This window comes from Phyllobates terribilis, unplaced genomic scaffold (assembly GCF_046119375.1).
Source record: "Phyllobates terribilis strain yellow unplaced genomic scaffold, ASM4611937v1 Scaffold_7__3_contigs__length_470593459, whole genome shotgun sequence".
In the NCBI taxonomy this organism is placed as follows: Eukaryota; Metazoa; Chordata; class Amphibia; order Anura; family Dendrobatidae; genus Phyllobates; species Phyllobates terribilis.
The window spans coordinates 426975461-426997332 of NW_027362767.1; the positions used below are offsets into that span (position 1 = coordinate 426975461).

At 42.9% G+C, this 21872-nt stretch overlaps 2 protein-coding genes across 9 annotated transcripts in view; one reads left to right on the forward strand and one right to left on the reverse strand.

The window, feature by feature from the left end:
• TAP2 (transporter 2, ATP binding cassette subfamily B member) lies at nucleotides 1–18294 on the reverse strand. Its single transcript, XM_073641921.1, is given in 13 exon segments — nucleotides 1–1938; nucleotides 2014–2080; nucleotides 2082–2142; nucleotides 2751–2910; nucleotides 4359–4532; nucleotides 5477–5665; nucleotides 7538–7666; nucleotides 8460–8657; nucleotides 9684–9889; nucleotides 11149–11279; nucleotides 12762–12876; nucleotides 13370–13902; nucleotides 17959–18294. Coding segments are annotated over 12 exon segments (2112 nt in total). The 5' UTR covers nucleotides 13863–13902; nucleotides 17959–18294; the 3' UTR covers nucleotides 1–1749.
• TAP1 (transporter 1, ATP binding cassette subfamily B member) overlaps nucleotides 16759–21872 on the forward strand; it is a 26226-nt gene continuing 21112 nt past the window's right edge. The window contains exons 1-5 of one of the 8 annotated variants that reach the window (XM_073641916.1): nucleotides 16759–16860; nucleotides 17776–17891; nucleotides 18178–18289; nucleotides 19437–19932; nucleotides 20996–21110. In XM_073641916.1, the coding sequence (XP_073498017.1) occupies nucleotides 19440–19932; nucleotides 20996–21110 (608 nt within the window). In that variant the 5' untranslated portion in view covers nucleotides 16759–16860; nucleotides 17776–17891; nucleotides 18178–18289; nucleotides 19437–19439. Of the gene's footprint in view, nucleotides 17019–17775; nucleotides 17892–18177; nucleotides 18290–19436; nucleotides 19933–20995; nucleotides 21111–21872 lie in introns of all 8 variants that reach the window. The other 7 variants (XM_073641917.1, XM_073641913.1, XM_073641914.1 and 4 more) reach the window with 7 other exon arrangements.

Below are 21872 nucleotides of genomic sequence, written 5' to 3' on the forward strand. Positions count from 1 at the left end.
ACACAAAACTTTTTTCCAACTTTTTATTTTTTTTTTGTCACATTTTCAGCAATGTAAAACCTAGAAAAACCTGAATACTGGAAAATATCAGATGTTGTATTCAGTGATAAAACAATACAGATTGAGATCAAACAGGTCAATTATTAAAGTTGTTTCAAGGTCCTTTAGGAAATAAATACGAGGACATACACTTTTTCTTTATTGCTGGGTTCAGATATAGCAGCGGTGCCTGTGCTGCACAAGGGATCACTGCGTGCAATATTCCTCCTGAAGGCCTCCTCAAAGTAGTGATTCTCCTTTGGGGACATTTATTTTCTTAAATGCATGTAATAGGGTCTAATAAATAATCATTTTTGCAATTGGGGTTAATTAACACTTTTGCATAGTCTGCCTTCTATAGTCTCTGGCATCAGAAAGTCATCTGAGAATCAGTCAGTCGTCCCCTTATGACGATCGGACGGAGAGATTTTAGCTTTTTTACGTGTCTTTTTCTGCGCTTATAGACCTCATCAAAGTTGAATGTGCCAAAAAACAAAGAGCCCGTTAAAACCAAACAGTGCAATTATTTGCAAAAATTATTATTTTTTTGTATTTAAGTAAAAAAAAATTGCCCTTCAAAACCCAATCACATGGCGGGTAATTGGCAAAAATTCATAAAAAAGCTTGTTGTAACCATCGATGTGTGTAAAGCTGATAGTTTGGATCGTTTATGTTGGCATGCAAATAATCATGGGTAATGTGGTAAAATAATCAGGATGTGCTGCCGATTATAGGCAACTGTATGGAGACAATATGGCCATGTAACCGATCATTCCACCCCGGACAGCTTGTATCGGCCCACGTGATGGCTCACTACACGAGTGCATTGTATATAGTTCTTTTCTCTCCTCTCCCCATTGAAAACACATAAACAGTCGGCCAAGCCAAATATTCATGTGTATGAAGGAGTCGGTAACGGCTGATCGATATCTAAGGTGTGTGGACTCCTCAAAGGGGTTATCCTGGATTGGAAGTGATCGGCACCAGTGAAGTTACGACCCGCACGCTTGCGTGGTCATCTGGGTAATGTGCACGTGTCTCCTCAGGTGCGCGGGTCGTAACGTCATCGGCACTGTTCACATGTAATGTGGGAATGAGCGGCATCGGATAACCCCTTTAAGGTTAGGGTCATAAATGTGGCTTTTGGTGCAGTTTTAGATCCAAGGCCAAGAGTGATTTCAACAGTTTGGGTAATATCAAATACTGCAAGTGTATTTCCAGCCCAAGTTTTTGAAACTTCTCAAGAAAACTACAAATCTCTCACATTTCCTATAATATAAAAAATACACAAGGAATAATGGGGTAAAGTCATTGTATGTTAAAGAAAAGCCAAAAAGACACCCAGCAGATGGCAGGTCCAGCGTCACGAGAGCTATGTCTCTGGCGGCTCCGCATGGGAAAATGGAATGTGTGAACGATGGTCAATGATTACGTGACGGCACATTAACAATTTATTGCACGATTCTCGTCAATGTACTGTAAATCCTTATCTGCCATCGGATCGCTTATTTCCTTACACAATTACTGGTGTAAACGAGACCTAAGTCAAAGCTGCAGCAGGTAAAAGGAGCGGACTAACAAAGCTGGCGAAGATGGAAGAGATGACGGTGACTTTTACATCACGTGTCACGGACATGTGCATAGTTTATGTGGCGTTGCTTCTCCGTCCTCATCTATAGAATATTTCCTCCATATTCCTCTACTTTACTTTCAGTCGCCATTCTTCAGGAGTTTATAGTAAGCCCCCTCCTCGTTCTTTACCAGCTCCTTGTGATTTCCGCGTTCTACCACCCGACCTCCGTCCAGAACCAGAATCTGATCCGCATCTCGCACCGTGCGCAGCCGATGGGCGATGATCAGAAGTGAGAGGCCGGGGATATTCTGTACAGACTGCTGGATCTGCGGAGGAGACAGATGGTAATGACGGAGAGAAACAGATCACATCCCCCCAATACAGCCGGCGTCGCACCGCACCTCGTGCTCAGTCTCTACATCCAGACAACTAGACGCTTCATCCAGGATAAGTAACTTAGGTTTCCGCGCGAGCGAGGGCGATGCGCTGCTTCTGCCCGGCCCCCATCTGAGCCCCGCTATCTCCAACATCTGTGGAAACAGGAAACTGCATTTCTGTATCAAATAATATAATAATAATCTGATTAAAAATGTCAGATGTAAAAATACTGCACAATATTGTATTAAAGGGGTAGAAGAGTTATGGTAAAAACCTGATGATTTTGGCCAAAAAGTTGGATCGGATAACCTAATGTACATGGGACCTCCAGATCCGAGACAACTTCCTACCTCTAGATATGTGGCCAGTAATGTGAATGAAGTAATGTATGAAAAACAACATTTTTTTTCTCTTTATGGGTTCGTTAATTCTATATTTTGATGGACTGGACTTTTATGAATGTGACAATGGCACCAGTGATTGACAGCAGCATGTAAATAGGTATACAGCAGTGATCGGAGGTAGCTCTGGTCGCTGCTGCTAACGGCAGATGCCGGCTGTATATCGCAGCTCCAGAGCCTGCTCCATACATGGAGACCCAACGCAGCAAGTGCTGCTACGTCAGGAAGGTGTTTATATGCAATGTACCATAGTAATGATAGTTTATTATAAACAGTAAAAAATAAAATGTAAAAAGTAAAAAAAAAATATATAAAAATCTTTTATCTCGGCTGTGGAATGTAATGCTGATATCACTGACTTGTATCGTAGCCCTGGTCCAGGTCGCTGATAAAGTTTTCAGCCTTCGCGTTCCTTGCGGCCTCTGTCACTTGCTCGTTGCTTTTGCTGTTGAGTCCGTAACTAATGTTGTCTTTTATTGTTCCAGCAAATAAAACAGGATCTTGGGCGACCAGCGCCACCTAGAGGGAACATTATCAGTATATTGTTTGCAGCCACTTACAGTTAAAAATATCTCATTAACATACTTAAAGAGTAGGGATGAGGAGACCCGTGGAAGTTCGGGTTCTGGTACCCGACCCAAACTTTATACCAAAGTTTGGTTTGGGTACCAGAACTGTACCCAAACTTGAACCAGAACCTGAACCCCATTGAAAACAATGGGGCCCAAACTTTTGAGTGGGCAAATTCTCTCCCTCTCCTTCTCTCTCACTCTCCAGACTTCCCCCGGAACTCTGAACATTGCAACAGACTTCCGGGTGAAGTCCATGTTCGAAGTTTAGCACCGGACTTCTAAGTTCGGGTTCGCTCATCTCTATTCAAGAGTAACTAAACTTTTTTGTTTTTTTAATTTCGTTATTGGTCAATTTATGATTTTTTGTAAATACTCCATTATCTTATTTTGCTTCCTTCTGACTTTATCACCACGCTGAAAGTGCTTGTTTGTCTGCCTAGTTCTTGCAGTCTTGGTAACTGTTTTGTACTGCAGGCCTAGCAAAGATCCGTTCTCTGCTCCTTTATAGTCAGTATAATTCCTGTCTGAACATAGATGGGGGCAGCAGAGACGCTCACACAGGAGAATGGATCTTTGCTGAACCTACAGGTCAAATCAGCTTCCAAGACTGCAAGAACTAGGCAGACAAGACAGCACCTTCAGCGTGGTGATAAAGACAGAAGGAAGCAAAATAAAGTAATGGAGTAGATGAAAAAAATTCATAACTTTACAAAGACTGATCAATGATTAAATAAAAAAATAGTTTAGTTACTTTATTATTAAAGGGGATGTCCAGAACTATGAAATTGATGATTTTTCCTTGGGACAGATCATCAATATGCGATTGACATCCCGCACCACCACCAAGCTGTTTGTCAAGCATAAAATGTTCAGAGCTGGAACAGCACAGCTCCACACACCGTGTTATGGCCGTTCACAGGTACTGCAGCTCAGATCATATTCACTTTATTGGCAGCCGAGGACGGCCATAACACATTGTACCTAGCTGTTCCGGCTCCGTACACAATGTACATCCTGTGGCTACGAGACCTACGAAGCAGGTGACACCCAGCACCGCACCGATCCGATACTGGTGACGATGGTGGTAATGGAGCTAAGCTTCTCCTGTAGGACAATTGTAATGAATGAGCCCCAGAATTAAAGGAGCATTAAACATACAACATAGTATGAATGAAGCATATACTAATAAGTAACATCATCCACATGTAAAAGTATGAAGGTTTCTAAATTTTCCATGAAATAAGTGGTATAAAGCAGGTGATCCTGGGAGTGGACAATATTCTGGATTTCCGGTCACATTGAGGAACATAGCGTGAAACATTAATATATAACAATCGATGGCCGTCAGCTGCTGAAGGTTCATGTGCGCTCGATGCTCCGGATATCTGGTCCTACCTTACTGTGCAGATACTGATGGTCGTACTCGGCCAGAGGTCTCCCATCCAGAAGGATTGCCCCGCTCTGGGGCTCGTAGAATCGCTCCAGAAGGGACACACAGGTCGTCTTACCCCCTCCTGAGAGTCCAACAAGAGCGGTGACGCTTCCCGGGGGAAGACTGAAGGATAAGTCCTGTGGGTCATAAAATAAATGATAGGGGATGAATATAATCAAGAGACAATGAAAGAGAGGACATGTATGGAAAGTATGTGAGGTGTCAAAGTGACGTATAAAATGAGAAGACTCAGAACATCAGAAAGGGGCCCGGATCTCAGATTCTGGCGGAGCTGTGTGTGAGGGGGCGACTGACTGCTCATGTGAAAGCTAAGCCGGCCCCTTTGTCTAACAAAGCCAACTGGCTGTTGAAATGCGCAGTCAGCTAGCCGCCTTCATACATGGCTCATTATGGGGGCCCACCTAATACTATTTCTATTCAACATGAGCTCTATCGGTACACGCCACATTAACCGGCCAATATGATGGGAATGCCGACTCTTTATAGTGAGTGGGATCATTGGGCTCAGCTCAGTCGTAGTTTTTGGCTCTTCATTTGAAGGAGTTTTCCACCACTATTATACGACCTCAGGAGAGATCATCAATATCATATCGGTGTGCGTCCGACACTCGGCAGTCGCACCAGTCAGAAGTTATTTGCACCGGCAGCGGACGGAAGTAATCCTTGAATCGAGTTGCAATGTGTAGCAGCCGCTACTGGATACTGCAGAGCAGCCGCTAGTCAAAAGTGGCCGCTGCAGTGAATAACAGATGAGTGGTGTAGGGGTCCTGTGTGATGGACCCCCACCGATCTGATGTTAATAACCTCTCCTAAGGACACTGGTAAGAGGTCTTGTGCTAAAAGAGTCATTAGTTAGGCCTGAATACACATCAGAGAAAATTTGGAGGACTCCACAGGGACATCAGTCTGTCCAATGTGTATGGAGGCCACATAATGGCAGATGTCAGGGAAGAGATGGATTGAGTGTGTACCTGTATGGGGGGGCCAGGAGGGATAGCTGTCGTTATGTAAGGTGTAGAAAATACAGGGTGTTGTGTGGTTTTGTGTTGTGCACACTCACCTGCACAGCCGGGGTATCTGGACGGGATGGATAATAAAATGTAACGTTCTTGAACTCAAATTCACCATGTAAATCGTTTGGGCAAAGTGATCCCGATGTGGAGATCTGAGGCTCCCGATCCAGGTACTGAAAGATCTTGGAGGCGACTCCTGCGGAATGGGTTATCTCACTGAGCATGTGAAAAAGGCTCTGAAAAGCAAAGGAGGAAAAAAGGTCAAGACCAGTGAAACGTGACAGTGCTCCATACCATGGGTATCCTTGCCAGTCTTGTGTACTAATGTTCAGCCCCCATTTACTTCAATAGGACCAGGGTCGCAGTACCCGAGAATGGCCACTACACAGTGTATGGAGCTGCTTATATACGTATATATACATACCGTACAGACCAAAAGTTTGGACACACCTTCTCATTTAAAGATTTTTCTGTATTTTCATGACTATGAAAATTGTACATTCACACTGAAGGCATCAAAACTATGAATTAACACATGTGGAATTATATACTTAACAAAAAAGTGTGAAACAACTGAAAATATGTCTTATATTCTAGGTTCTTCAAAGTAGCCACCTTTTGCTTTGATGACTGCTTTGCACACTCTTGGCATTCTCTTGATGAGCTTCAAGAGGTAGTCACCAGAAATGGTTTTCACTTCACAGGTGTGCCCTGTCAGGTTTAATAAGTGGGATTTCTTGCCTTATAAATGGGGTTGGGACCATCAGTTGTGTTGTGCAGAAGTCTGGTGGATACACAGCTGATAGTCCTACTGAATAGACTGTTAGAATTTGTATTATGGCAAAAAAAAAGCAGCTAAGTAAAGAAAAATGAGTGGCCATCATTACTTTAAGAAATGAAGGTCAGTCAGTCCGAAAAATTGGGCAAACTTTGAAAGTGTCCCCAAGTGCAGTTGCAAAAACCATCAAGCGCTACAAAGCAACTGGCTCACTTGAGGACCGCCCCAGGAAAGGAAGACCAAGAGTCACCTCTGCTTCTGAGGATAAGTTTATCCGAGTCACCAGCCTCAGAAATCGCAGGTTAACAGTAGCTCAGATTAGAGACCAGGTCAATGCCACACAGAGTTCTAGCAGCAGACACATCTCTTCAACAACTGTTAAGAGGAGACTTTGTGCAGCAGGCCTTCATGGTAAAATAGCTGCTAGGAAACCACTGCTAAGGACAGGCAACAAGCAGAAGAGACTTGTTTTGGCTAAAGAACACAAGGAATGGACATTAAACCAGTGGAAATCTGTGCTTTGGTCTGATGAGTCCAAATTTGAGATCTTTGGTTCCAACCACCGTGTTTTTGAGCGACGCAGAAAAGGTGAACGGATGGACTCTACATGCCTGGTTCCCACCGTGAAGCATGGAGGAGGAGGTGTGATGGTGTGGGGGTGCTTTGCTGGTGACACTGTTGGGGATTTATTTAAAATTGAAGGCATACTGCACCAGCATGGCTACCACAGCATCTTGCAGCGGCATGCTATTCCATCCGGTTTGCGTTTAGTTGGACCATCATTTATTTTTCAACAGGACAATGACCCCAAACACACCTCCAGGCTGTGTAAGGGCTATTTGACCAAGGAGGAGAGTGATGGGGTGCTACGCCAGATGACCTGGCCACCACAGTCACCAGACCTGAACCCAATCGAGATGGTTTGGGGTGAGCTGGACCGCAGAGTGAAGGCAAAAGGGCCAACAAGTGCTAAGCATCTCTGGGATCTCCTTCAAGATTGTTGGAAGACCATTTCCGGTGACTACCTCTTGAAGCTCATCAAGAGAATGCCAAGAGTGTGCAAAGCAGTCATCAAAGCAAAAGGTGGCTATTTTGAAGAACCTAGAATATAAGACATATTTTCAGTTGTTTTACAATTTTTTGTTAAGTATATAATTCCATATGTGTTAATTCATAGTTTTGATGCCTTCAGTGTGAATGTACAATTTTCATAGTCATGAAAATACAGAAAAATCTTTAAATGAGGTGTGTCCAAACTTTTGGTCTGTACTGTATATATATAGATAGCCTTTGGAAAACATGCACCATTGTGATTTCTTTGGCCTCGTACCCGTGTGTAGTCGCTAGACTCCATCTGGTAGATGATGAAGGACACCATCGCCCCGGTGGTCATCTCTCCTTCAAGGATTAATGTGTGTCCATAGCATAACATGGAAACCTGCGACCCCAGATTGATGATCTGAAGGGAAGAAAAGCGTCTTAATCATCAGGGCACACAGATTATCACTACTATCAACACAGATATCAGTCACATTTAAGTCGTTTTTCTCTCGCTGTGGCCACGAACACATCTAATTTTGAAGATAAGGAGAACGTTACCCCCTGATTGCATTGTGCCCTCTGTACAGATGGTGGAGGATAACGCTATGGGATGTTATCAGGGGGCGGCTTCGGCCCCTTAGTTCCAGTGAACGAACATCTTAATTCTTACAGCTTTTTGGGAACAGTTTGGGAAGGCCCTTTTCTGTTCCCATGACTGTGCCCAATGCACAAGGTCCATGTAGACATGGTTGGGGGAATTTGGGGGAAGAACATGACTGGTCGCACAGAGCCCAGCCTACAACTTCATCCAAGAATAGTGATTGTGAGCCCGGCCTCTCCCCATCATCATGGTCTGACCTCACAAAGGCTCTTCTTGATGAAGGGGCAAAAATCTCTAGTAGAAATTCGATGGTCAGGTATCGATTTCCGCTCCCGTTGTTCTGTGGATTTGCACGTCTCACTGCCGCGGATCCGCACACGGACAAGGCCAATTATCATTCAATGGGGTCAATTCTCTACTATTCCATGTAGAACATGTATTTTCCCATGAATGGGATGTAGACTGTGGTTGGATTTCACTCGAATTCTACAGTAAACGCCAAGTCAAAATCCGTGTCCTATCCGACAAGTGTGAATATAGGCTAATAGCTTATTTGCAGCCATCTCGTCACACACAATGCAAGCACCAGGAATAAGACATGTTTCCTCACCCTTATTAACAGGAGATACAGAGCTCTGGTCATGTCCCTCCACATCTGCAGATTGTGAGTCTTTTTCAGGGACGCTTCATATCTCTTCACTTCTTCTTGTTCAGCGGCAAAACTCTGCACCGTTTTAACCGACTCAATAATCTCTTTTGCGAGATCACTAGACCTGGCAATCGAATCCTGCACCTTCTTCACAAGATCCTGAGAGGAGAAATTAAAAAAATGAGTCAGTAAATTTTGTAGATTTGAAAATGCATATTTGTGCAAGGAATACTTAAAAAACACTCAAGTAAAAACATTTTTCCATCTTCTATATTATAACTATTTGACAGGAGCCGCATAATCATCATCAGTAACTGTGATAGTACTTGGTCTCTTTTCCTGAGAATTGCCTGTGTGCTCACGACGTAGCTCAGATGACTGAAATTGTGTTAAGTAATGCAAGGGATCACTATAAACTTTTTTTCCTTTTTTCACACCAGTGGTTTTGTTGGTTGTGGTCAAAAGGGTATGTTCCAAAATACCGTCATCCAGTTGAAAACAATTCAGAACTGCGATACATTGTGGGAAGGTTCTGCTGGCATTTGTTATGCATTCTGAGTATTTTACATGTTACTCATGGTCTTTATTGCTCTGATTATGCACCTTTATGGGAGCTTTATTCCAGCTCTGAATGATATGGAGCCCTAAAACGACTACGTGCATGAGACCTAAAAAGAGCACGTTCACACAGAGGTTTCGGTTTTTTAACATGGATTTTGAAACTGATCAACTTCAAAATCCACATTAAAAACAACTTAGAATACTCCTTGAATACTTTTTTATGTGGATTTCGAAGCGGATCTGCTTCACAATTCACATAAAACACTCTGCGACCACACCCCAATTGTCTAAAGATGGTAACGAAAACGAAAATGAGCAGCTAAAATTAATTCAAAAAGTATGATGAAAAATGAAGGCTGTAGACTTTTTCTGTTACTGATTTTATAGCAAATCCACAATGAAATCCACATTACATGCAGATTTTGAAGCTGATTTTGATGTCAAATATGTTGTGAAAATCCACACCAAATCTACAGTTTGTCAATTTACCCTTAAACAATTAGGCATTTTTAATCTAATCAATAGTATTAGATGCAATGATTATAGACCCATAAGGAAATCGTTATTGTCTGTCCATTACATTACGATATACAGTGAGTGATCTGTCCCCGCACATATACGCACCTCGTGATATTTGTTGTATATGCTCTGAACGATGGAAATTAGTGGCATGCTCACAAAGGTGAGGAGTGTAAGACGCCAAGACAGAGACAACATGAAGAGGTAATGACCAACGCATTTTATCAATGTCCGCAGGGTTATGTTCACATTGGCGGCAATAGAGCGACTCACAAGAGACGTGTCATTTGATAGTCGAGAGGAGACGTCACCTGTAGTGAAGAGTAAAATGTGCATTAACTTATTTCTAAAGGCTCATTCACAGGTCTGTTTTTCACATACGAGTGCTATCTGTGTTGTTCACATATGTAATTTTGTAGTCCAGGCAAAATTGTGGAGACACGTCTGATATCGTTCTGAGTGTCGGATCAAACTGGGCAATGAAGATCTATGGTCCATGAAAATATCAAATCACATTCAGATGTCATCCAAGGGGTGTCCATTTTTTACGGACGGATAGATAAGAAAACTTTTTTCTTTTTTTCTCATCAGAGAAAAAGTGATGAAACTCTGACCAAACTCTGACCAAACACAGACCAAACTCTGACCAAACTCTGACCAAACTCTGACAAAATTCTGACCAAAAAAACTGCTAAAAGCAAATGATGAAACTCAGTCAGTTTTTCTTCAAGATCAAAATATCTGACATCTGAACGAGGCCTAACTTTTTGTAAAACTTAAAGTTATAATTTACTAAATTCAGTCACAAATGTTCATATAGAATATGAGCTTAAAATTGGCTGTGATCAAGGGATCGCTGTGGATTTTCATTTGATTCATAAGCCTATGATACACGTGCCAAACTTATCTGTCCCCTACAGTCAGCATAAGTCGTAAGTGTGTGATTTTGCCATACAGTGGGTTGATATGTGTGGGCTTTCCTTATTATTTTTGCCTTTTAGGAAAGAGTAGACTGATAGGGACCCCAGAATAAAAATGGTATTTTAATAAGTCAGGCTAAATGTTTTGTTACAATGGGATTCACTGGGCGATGTCCGCGACTCGGTGTCTATGTAGTCACATGTATCAGAGGCTTCTGTTGGAGGATATAAAATATTATTTCTCAAAATCTATCTCCAACAAATTAAAAAAAGCAAAATGTGAGGAAGGTCATTTTTAGTTTTACATCTGCAGTATATATGCCATGTATTTAATGCACCTAAAAAAAAACAGAAAAATGACCAGCTGACTGCATTATATACAAACAAAACTAGATAGATAGATAGATAGATAGAAGATAGATAGATAGATAGATAGATAGATAGATAGATAGATAGTAGGATATATATTAAAATCAATAACAATAAAGAACACAAACATTCTAAATTCTAATCTCAAGCCTTTTTGAGAACATGATAGCGAATATCATCTTACAGAGTGTTAGGCACAATGATTGCCCCCATAGCAGTGCCCATAGGACATGTGTGTATACAAGGTTCTGTGTCTCACAAGTTACAGTATCGTACTTTACCAGTTTTAGTGGTTTCAAAGAAGGCAATGTCCTGTCTAATGAACGCACGGAAAAGGAGACGTCGCAGACGTCTGGTGAGACGATACATGGAGAATATGAAGAGTCCTCCTCTGCAGCCTGCAGAAATAGTGCTAAATAAAGAGAAAGGTAAGTCTCAATATCCAGTATTACATCTGTATGAAAACACATGTAGAAATATTTATAGAATGAATGGCCACTTTATTACTGACACCCATCTAGTAGTGTGTTAGACCTTCTGCCTTCAGCAATTCCTGGTGGCAGAGATCCCACTTGTTGATGTGATCGTTCTGCAGGAATTTCGGCCATGTGGATTGGATCACTAGATGGAGGTACTGACAGGCTGTCAACGGCCCATTGTACTTTGTCCCAGAGATGCTCTACAGAATTAAGATCTGGGAAATTTAACATCCAGGAAACAAAGAAAAACTCACTGCAATATTTCTGTAAGCAACCCAAGACTATATGGCTGATGTGGCTTGGGGCATTGTCCTTCTGCCATAGAGGAAACAGCTGCCACGAAGAGATGATCGGACACAATACTGAAGTAAGTCCTACTGTTCAAATGTCTATCCACAGGTATCAGTGGCAAATGCCAAGAAAACCTTTCCCTACCATTACTGTACCTCCACCAGCCTGACAGGAAGGCGTTATCCATCCACAGGTATCAGGGCATCATGGTGCACCAAGAAAACCTTCCCCCACCATTACTCCACCTCAATCTGCCTGACAGGAAGCGGTCATTAATCCACAAGCATCAGTCAAATCTACATGTACTAAAAAAACCTTTGTCCATCAATACTCCACCTCAATAAGTCTGACTGAAAGGGGTTGTTCACCAAAAGGTATCAGAGGAGCCAGAGTGCGCCAAGAAAACCTTCCTCCACCATTATTCACCTCCATCAGCCTGACAGGGTGTGTTCATCCATCTACATGTATCAATGGCGCTATGGTGGACCATGAAAACCTTCTGAACATTATTACTTCACCTCAATCACCCTGACAGGAAGAGGTCTTCATTTCAGCTCTAATCATGAAAGGACTGGTGTTTCTAATGAAGCGGCCATTCAGAGTATATTGTATTTATGTTCAGTACAGCAATAGTAAATGTCTGTCCCAGGAATAACTCGGCAAGAATTTACCACGATGGGAACATGCATAAAACGTAGAGCTGAGCAGGAAGGATTGCTCTTCCCTGGTGTGGCGTCCAGTCTGGTCCTCCACGGCAGTCTTCACATCTGTGCCCGACATCCTGGGTACTTATTGCACTTTCAAGCACTTTCTGAGTGGCGTGATGCACGACATGACGTCGCAGGATTTAGCAGGCGACAGTGGTACCCAAATAGCTGGGCACAGAAGTGAAGACTGCAACATAGGACTGGACTGGGTGGCCGCGCAAATCCTTCTGCCCAACACTACAAAAAATTAATACTCACAAAAAAAGTGCTTATATCAACCATTAAGAGTCAAGTCTCCACAGGAAAAATGGCAGCTGAAATTTGCCTGCTTGCTGACCTTGAATTTCAGAGTTCTCTAGTTTAATCATGAGGCCCAAGAAGTCTACATGTGCTCACTTTGCCATATGTCTCACCCACCTGGAGATGGTCAACACAGCCATATAAAGTATAGCCTCCAGGAACTCGGCCTCCTTGTAATTGTTGGACAGGTTGTCAATCATCCGACCCATGTAGTAAGGAACCCACATTTCAACTGTAATAAACAATAAGATACTTACTTTCCTCCATAGAAGAACAGAACTTTCCATATAACTTTTAGTCTAAACAACATATTCAACCTGTCGAAATGTTCTGACTATTTCTAACCGTTATCAGTTTCCCTCTTTACACAACTACCTCTTCACATATAAATTAGCGTTGCGTGATCGGACAACCAAAGTTCCCTTCACACGAGCCAGTAATTTGCTCGTAAGAACGCTCATTCCCGATCATCTTTCTGTGTACACATGCCATCGATCGGCTGAAGAACGAGCAAAATGAACGAGCCTGTATTACAGAACATAGAAGAACCCATGTTTCTCTATTATTAAGGTGGAGATCAGTTACTTTCTCTTGTAAGACAAATGGCTGCAGCAGGAGCCTCTCCCCTCTGCTCTGTAAAAATTTCCACTCCCTGCCTGTTGTAGAAATTTTGCAGAAAATCAAGTTATATCTCATAAAAAGAAAAACAGTTTTGCAAAACTTACATGTCAAAGCCAGAAAAAGGAAAACAAAAGCCGAGGACAGGTACGGCCAATCCCGCTTCGAAAGTTTGACAAGTCTGATAAAATTCTTCCTGTCTGTCTGTTCTCGTTCGTCTCTGCCGGAAGTTTCTTTTTTGTTAGTAGGAGGTAAAATCAGATCCCAGACCAGACATGACAATGGCAGAGGCATATGATAGAGCAGAGAGCTGGAGAAAACAGAGGATAACTCGGGAGACTGAGAGGTGAGAAAGAACCTGAGGGTCTGGTATAAAGGAGGCGCGAAGCCGAGGGTTAGAGCGAAGGGCAAGCGGGAGGAGATCCAGCGTGGACGGGGCAGGAGGTTGGATATCGCTACAAGTATTGGAGCTTTAATAAGGTAGACCAGCCACACAGCGAGAAAGAGATCTACAGGATAATATCTGACAAGGCTGGAAATTATGTACGTGAGTGATGAGTCCAGCAAGACGAGAAGTGGAAGAAAACATAAGGAAATCATTGTGAAGGCTGAAGAGTAACACTGAGACCTCGACGGAAACCTACAAAGAGAAAGGTCACAAGTTAGAGGCCAAATGTACAGTAAACTCTACTACAACTCACAGGATCAGCACAACAACAGAAAGTCCGAACCAAGGTTGTAACTCTTGGAAAACATATATGCAGACCTAAGAAGTTTGTCCAGTGATAAAAAAAAATGTAAGGGGGAAAACTCACCCTCACCGATCCACGGCAGGGCCCGTTTCGAATCATCCTGAGTCTTTGTAGGTCTTTACTCGTTTCATCCCATCTCCAGTAGTAGGGGCCAGAAAAGTCAAAGTTACAACTGACCCCTTTAAAAAATAAATTTTAGTCCCTGGAAAATCCCTGTAAATGGGTCTAAGCGCAGGATAAAGTATTGACAGAGACCCAGATTCCATCACTGGTCATTTTCTAGAGGTCTTTCAACCATGGTGCTGCAGCCTACACCCCGAACCCATGATGATGGTGAGCGGTGGTCCACCCCATCTCCTGACAGGCAGCGTTCTCCAGTTTCAAGGACCATGCTCAGAGCAGTACACCAAGCAGCTGCAGATAACTCTGGTCAGGAGACCCAGCGGTCAGGCCAAGTATTCCTCTCCGAGCACGGTCTATGTTTCACAGACCGGACGTATAAAAGCAGCATTATACACAGTATAAGGTAAAAGCTGTCAATCAGCCGCAGCAGGATGGTGACATCCACAGCTCAGGAATATCGATGACTAAGTAACCCAAAGCTGGTATCGGGGTCCCCGTCACTACCCTTGGATAGGGCAGCAGAACCCGCATGAAAATTTCCTTCAAAGCAATTTTCTCACCTTTTTAGGCTCATTCACATCAGAATTAGTCACAGAAATGTACAGGACTTCTCTATATACTCAAATTGTGTTTGTAAACTTTCTCGCTCTCGCATGTGATACAGAAGCAACCTAAGATTTTTAGTTTCAGAAAAATCCTCACCGTGTAAAACCTATCCTAAAGCCCAATCTCGCAATAGTTCTCAGAAGAAACCGCCCTCATCAGTACTGGCGGCCATGAGAGGCACATTTACAAATCGACTCTGTAAATCCTGATAAGTTTTCTGGCTGGAATCCAGCATCAAATCTCAGGACGCAGATACAACTGCACGGACGCTAACGCCGGCATCAGAAACAGATGGGAGAACAGAGCTTTGAAACTCTAAAAATGAGTGTAGGAGATTTCTATAAAGCCCCTCGACGCGGCCCAATAATCGGCCAAAGGGCATTAATTGGAGCTCATTATGGGCATAAATCGTCCTTCACTTTCTCATTAAATTGTTTTAAGCCCCATTCTGCACTTTTATTCTTAAAAGGCGCCCTGTCACTAGATCAGAAGTAGCCGGTTTTTGTTCTTATTTTATCTCCACTTCTACCTTCAGTATTCCACGGTTTGTTTGTTTTTAAATCTGCAACATGGTTCCCGAGATATGGGCCTCCTTATTTAGTGCTGATGATTTTTATAGTCTTTAAAAGGGGAGTGGCTCACAGGTTCCTCTGGGGCGTGTCTTTAGGCTGTTCTACATAATTAGTATGTAAACCACACCCCCTTAGTAAAGACCATAAAAATTAGCACTTAATAAAATGGCTCATATCTCTGGAACCGTATGGCGGATTTAAATATGGAAAAAAGATGGATTACTCAGGAGAGTAGTAGGAATAAAATAAGAAAAAAAAACTAAACACTTTTCACCCTGTGATGGCACCCATGTAAAAAAAATAACAAAAATTGTTAAAAAATTTGGGGATAATAACTTTAAGCCCACAGCCTCACATGGGCATATTATAGGGTTCACATTGTAGTGTTTGATTTCATAGAGATGTATTACAGTTGAATTCAGTACGAAAACCCTCCAGAAAAAAACATGGCTGCTTTATCGGATGCCATTGTGTGGATGGTTGTGGCAAGACTTAGCTATATACTTTAGAGTAGAGTAACGCTGTGTGTGATTTCATCCTTTAGGAACCTCTATGGGCCAATAGCTCGGTACATACTATGCCCAGCAGAGGCTGTTCGGCAGCACACAGACGCTATGCAGCACGCTACACTCTCCGTGTAACAGCGTTCGCCTGTCCGCTATCACATGTTCACGGCTGCTTAACATACTTGACAACAGTTATAGTTATTAAAGGATCATCCTAAAAGCTGGATCACAAAAATGTCAGAGTGAGTGAAAATGTGCATTACAATGGGGGATTTACGATAACCCCCCGGCGCTTATATATTTAGCGTATTGTGCTGTATATGCATAACACAGGGGTGGCATAAGCGCAAAAGGAGTTTCCCATCATCACCAGTCGTTCAACCTCTCAGATGCTGCAACCTACACAGTCTGCTGCATCTAAGCGGTTAGATAGATGGACAATGGTCAACTAGATACCTTAAACACGCCGCTGTGATGATGGCGACCGTATCATTCATTGTCCTTAAGAGATCTCACAGATCTGGTGTATAGGTGAGCCTGTAAGGGGGTGACAGGGGCTGCCATGTGTCTCTCCCTCTCTAAACAGTGTTTATACAAGGTGTACGGTTTTATTACATTTTGGTGACTATATTAATATATGAATCTGCATTGTTTTCATAGGTACTAATGTACACAGTTAATGTATTGTGATTAGTGTATAATGTTATTTATATATGGTGTATAGGGAAAGCATAGGACCCTGGCTGGGGTATAGTTAGTGATGGAGCCATTGGGGCTGAGGCAGTGGTGGCCTATTACTATATAGAGGATGAGGCAGAGTGTAGAGAATAGGACGTGCAGTGCACGCTATTACTGGGTGAATACCGCAGCTCATTGCTGAAGGGAGAAGTTTGCCCAGCGACCGGCGGAGACGGTTGCTGATTGGTCCAGTTAAAAAAAGGAGGAGGAGTCTGGGCCAGAGGGGAGCAACGGTTATTCCTGTCAGGAATCAGTCCTGTCAGAGCAGCAGTTGCTGTTGGACGGGAGAATCAGCTGCCAGGTTATTATTATCACATATTAAACTATGTGGAATGACGTTTACTTTTCACTAAGATGGCGGCGTCTGGGGAAAATGAGAAAAAAGCTCCGGCTCTGGGAAGAAGGCGAGGAAAAGATGAAAGCTGGGAACACTAAACATGGCGTCTGATCGCCGGGGGGGTAGGTTATAAAGTGGAGGACTGATGGTACGAGGATGGCACAGGTTAGGAAGGGGTTAAAGAGTGAGATCGCATCTCTGGAAGACGCACAAAGGACCCTGCGACTGCCTGAATATTATACAGCGAGACGCAGGAACATCAGGAAATATACAAAAATAAATGAAAATAGATTTATATATATTGCTTACTTTTTTTTCATAATTGTTTATATATAAAGATATATAGATATATGTGTCTGTAAATATTGTGCTGTGGAATATGTTGCTACTATATAAATAATATTATATATATATATATATATATATATATATATATATATATGCAAAGAGTTGTAAAAAAAAGTAAATAATATATATAAATACATTATATTTATTTTTGTATATTTTCCAATGTTCCAGCGTATCGCCGTGTTTGTTTTATTTATTTTTTATTTCTTATTTAGTTGCTTTTTTACTATTACTTTTTGGATTATTGTAACTCACTATATATTTAGTAATATATACATATATATATATATATATATATATATATATATATATATAACAAGTAAATAGTCTGTATATATAGATAGATAAAATATTATTAATATATTAATAGTCATTATTGTGTATATATGTATAATAACTATTAATATATCAATAATATTTTCTCTCTATATATACACTATTTACTTGTTTTTTTTCTCTATTTTTTTAATTAATTAATTAGTATTTTTAATTTCCCTTTTTCCTTTTTTTTTTTTTTTTCTTTGCAAATAGTAATGGAAAAAAAATAAATAGATAATCATACTAAAAAAGCCCCTCCAGCTCTGGGCAGTAAGGGGTTAAGAGGCTAAACTCTTGTGGTTATTTCGCCTCCATCGATCGTGACACAGGTAGGTGATGAGTGAATGACACAGGGTGACCCTGCTGGGAGTTGTAGTGCTCACTGTCTGTACTCACTGCGCCCTCTCCGCGGAGTTTCTGCGCCCGAATCTTCAGCGCTGTCGCCCGGATGCTGCGGCTGAGCCGGGGTCCTGCGGGTGTCTGCGCCCGGGTGTCGGTGTCTGGGTGTTCGGGTGTCGGGGCTCGGGCTGTGGGGCCGCCCCGTGCTATTATTGTATTACATTAGCCGCAGCTTTCACTTTCGATCTCCTGTTGATGCCGCGATTCCGGGAACAGCAGCCGGGGGTTTCTGTGTCCTGACAGCAGATCACATCGGATCAGAGGCGGAGAGGATCGCACCGAGCGAGCGAGCGCCGGACATCAGCCTGGTGCCGGTTCACACTGTCTGGTGAGGCCGCATTTATGCATTTTATTTATTTTTTTGCTGTTTTTCTTTGCACCATTTTGGGGTCCTTGAAACTTTCCCATCTCTTTATTCCATTTTTGTGGGGGGGAGTTGATCTGGTCGGTTATTATATTAATACTTTATTAGGAGGAGCTGTGGCGGTGTCAGATGTATTTGTGGTCCCAGAGGTCACATTGGTGGTCCCAGCGGTCACATTGGTGGTCCCAGAGGTCACGTTGGTGGTCTCAGCGGTCACATTGGTGGTCTCAGAGGTCACATTGGTAGTCTCAGCGGTCACATTGGTGGTCCCAGAGGTCACATTGGTGGTCCCAGAGGTCATGTTGATGGTCCCAGTGATCACGTGGTGGTCCCAGCGATCACGTGGTGGTCCCAGTGGTCACATTGGTGGTCCCAGAGGTTACGTTGGTGGTCCCAGCAGTCATGTTGGTGGTCCCAGTGGTCACATTAGTGCTCTCAGCCGTCAAGTTGGTTTTCACCAGCGGTCATGTTGGTGGTCCCAGCAGTCACCTTGGTGGTCCTTAGCCACCAGTTCAGTGACCTCCTGGCATCCACGGCTCCTCTGATTGATCGGCCGGAGATGTCATGACATGACGCCAAGCTCACACCAGAAAATGCGTCATGCCGGCAGGTAGTAGGAGGTACACAGGACTCGGGTCTGGTGGCCAAGGACCACCAATGTGACTGCTAGGACTGGGGTCCTGCAAATCTTTTTGCTAAAGCTCTATTTTTTTACGTTTTGTGACATGAATGTTGATTTTTTTCATTTTTTTTTAATATTTTAGCTATTCTTTTTACATCTCTTTTTAGTACTTGTACCTGTGATCACTCAATCACCTCAATAATCGCCTCATATGTATAATGCATCAAATGCCCTTTTTATCCCCTTTTTGTGACGTACTATCACACAGTCCTGTGACGTAATAGCGTGTCTGTGGGCTGTATTATACAGCCGGCACTGGTTTTGGACATTAAACCCCTTAGATTCTGCAGTAAGAGCTGACCGCAGCATCTAGGCGGTGAGTCAGAAGGAGACGGCTCCCTCTGTCCCTCCATGACACCTTCGTTAACTATATTCCACTATAGTGACATAATCACAGCCTTATTTGTGCTATTTTCTCTCTGTTATCAGGCGATGCATCCCGTCTACTCATTGTGCTGCCTCTTCGGGGTGGACTATGCCACTCTACACCTGCTGACCCTTCTTTTGCCCCCAAACCTCCTCCAGACATGGGCACTGGGCCTGGTACGACTGGTCGTCTTGATGCTTGGCGTTCGTGCAGTGGGCCGAATATCAAAACTGCCCCCCTGGTTACAGGGGAATCCATTGCTGCTGTCCTCTGCCGTCCTCACCCTGCTGGTGCCATGTTGTGCGACCATCACTGCTGTTCTGTTACCACGGGCCAGCGCCGGCCTCCTGCACCGATCGGGGCACGCGGACCTGTTCTTCTACTCGTACCTGATCACGGTGACGTCCACCCTCGTCTGGCACCAGCTCTTCCTGGAGGATGAAGACGAGGAGGACGAGGCGGAGTCGTCGGCCTCAGTGTGGAGGCTACTCGACCTCCTGAGGCCCTATGGCTGGCGGTTCCTGTGGGTGTCCGTGTTTCTGGTGCTGTCTTCATGGAGTGAGTATTGTTCTCTGGTGTCTACCCCTCAGTTTCTTAGGGACGCAGTCAATTTTCATTTTTGCGTTTTCGTTTTTTTTTTCCAAGAGCCAAACCTTTTTTCTTTTCTGTCCCCACAGCCACACGAGGGCTTGGTTTTTGCAGGACAAGTTCTAGTTTTGAATGACACCCTTCATTTTACCACATAATGTAGTAAAAAATGGGGAAAAAAAAGTTATTTTGGGTGGCAATCTGCAGCTTTTATTGGTGCCATACTGGGGTATTTATGATGTTTTGATCACTTTTTATTGCATTTTTAATAACAGTAATTCTGGCTTTTAGATTTTTTTTATCTATTTTCTTTCATTTACCTAATGGGTTAAATAATGTTAGATTTTGATAGATCTGACTTTTCCTCATGTGATGATAACAAATATTTTTATTTTTTTAGTTTCTTTATTTTTAATTGAGGAAAGTGGGCGATATAAAGTTTTATGTTTTATTTTTATTTCTTTACTATTTTCAAATACTTTTTTCTTACTTTATTTTCTAGTCCGCTTAGTGGAATTGAACCTGTGGCATTGTTGGATCACTTGTACAATATAGTGTATAGTGAAAATAATGGTCTCCTATTAATATATATGTCATAGAGCTGGAAGGGGTTAAAGCCATTGTCCAGTTTATAAAAGACATTTCCATACAAACTGTTGAGGAATTTTGACTAAATAAGGGGGTCCTCTGTTCAGGACCCTAATCGTTCGGGGTACGGAGTGGTTACATAGAGCAGCTCTTGATCTGGAGGATCCGCGTTTTACACAGACAATCCATTCACTTGAACTGAACCTGTGTAATGCTTCATTTATCCTGTAGGGGCGCTGCAGAGAAATTAAACACTTAGAATTATGCATTGAACCCAGCTGATCGCTTAGGTCCAACATTGTCATATTATCAAGGATCCTTTCTAACAGAGATACTGGACAATCCCCTCACCTAGGACAGATTCAGATTACTGTATGTAGAGTCCAGTATGATGGATGATCGCTCCATGATTATAACGTGTGGCTTCATGTGTCCCATGTACCAGGTGAAATGGTTTTGCCATCGTATACAGGAAAGATGACAGACTGGATCCAGGAGAAGAAAGATCCCTCCATATTCTGGAACTCCATCATGGCGATAAGTCTGATCACACTCTGCAGGTGACGACACTGATGTTGATTGTGTAGCATCATCTCCTCTTCTCCCCATCTCCCCTCTCACAGACACAGAGATACTGCAGCATCATCTCCTCTTCTCACATACACAGAGATACTGCAGCGTCATCTCCTCTTCTCACAGACACAGAGATACTGCAGCATCATCTCCTCTTCTCACAGACACAGAGATACTGCAGCATCATCTCCTCTTCTCACACAGAGATACTGCAGCATCATCTCCTCTTCTCACAGACACAGAGATACTGCAGCATCATCTCCTCTTCTCACAGACACAGAGATACTGCAGCATCATCTCCTCTTCTCACAGACACAGAGATACTGCAGCATCATCTCCTCTTCTCACAGACACAGAGATACTGCAGCATCATCTCCTCTTCTCACACAGAGATACTGCAGCATCATCTCCTCTTCTCACAGACACAGAGATACTGCAGCACCATCTCCTCTTCTCACATACATAGAGATACTGCAGCATCATCTCCTCTTCTCACAGACACAGAGATACTGCAGCACCATCTCCTCTTCTCACATACATAGAGATACTGCAGCATCATCTCCTCTTCTCACAGACACAGAGATACTGCAGCATCATCTCCTCTTCTCACAGACACAGAGATACTGCAGCACCATCTCCTCTTCTCACAGACACAGAGATACTGCAGCATCATCTCCTCTTCTCACAGACACAGAGATACTGCAGCATCATCTCCTCTTCTCACAGACACAGAGATACTGCAGCACCAT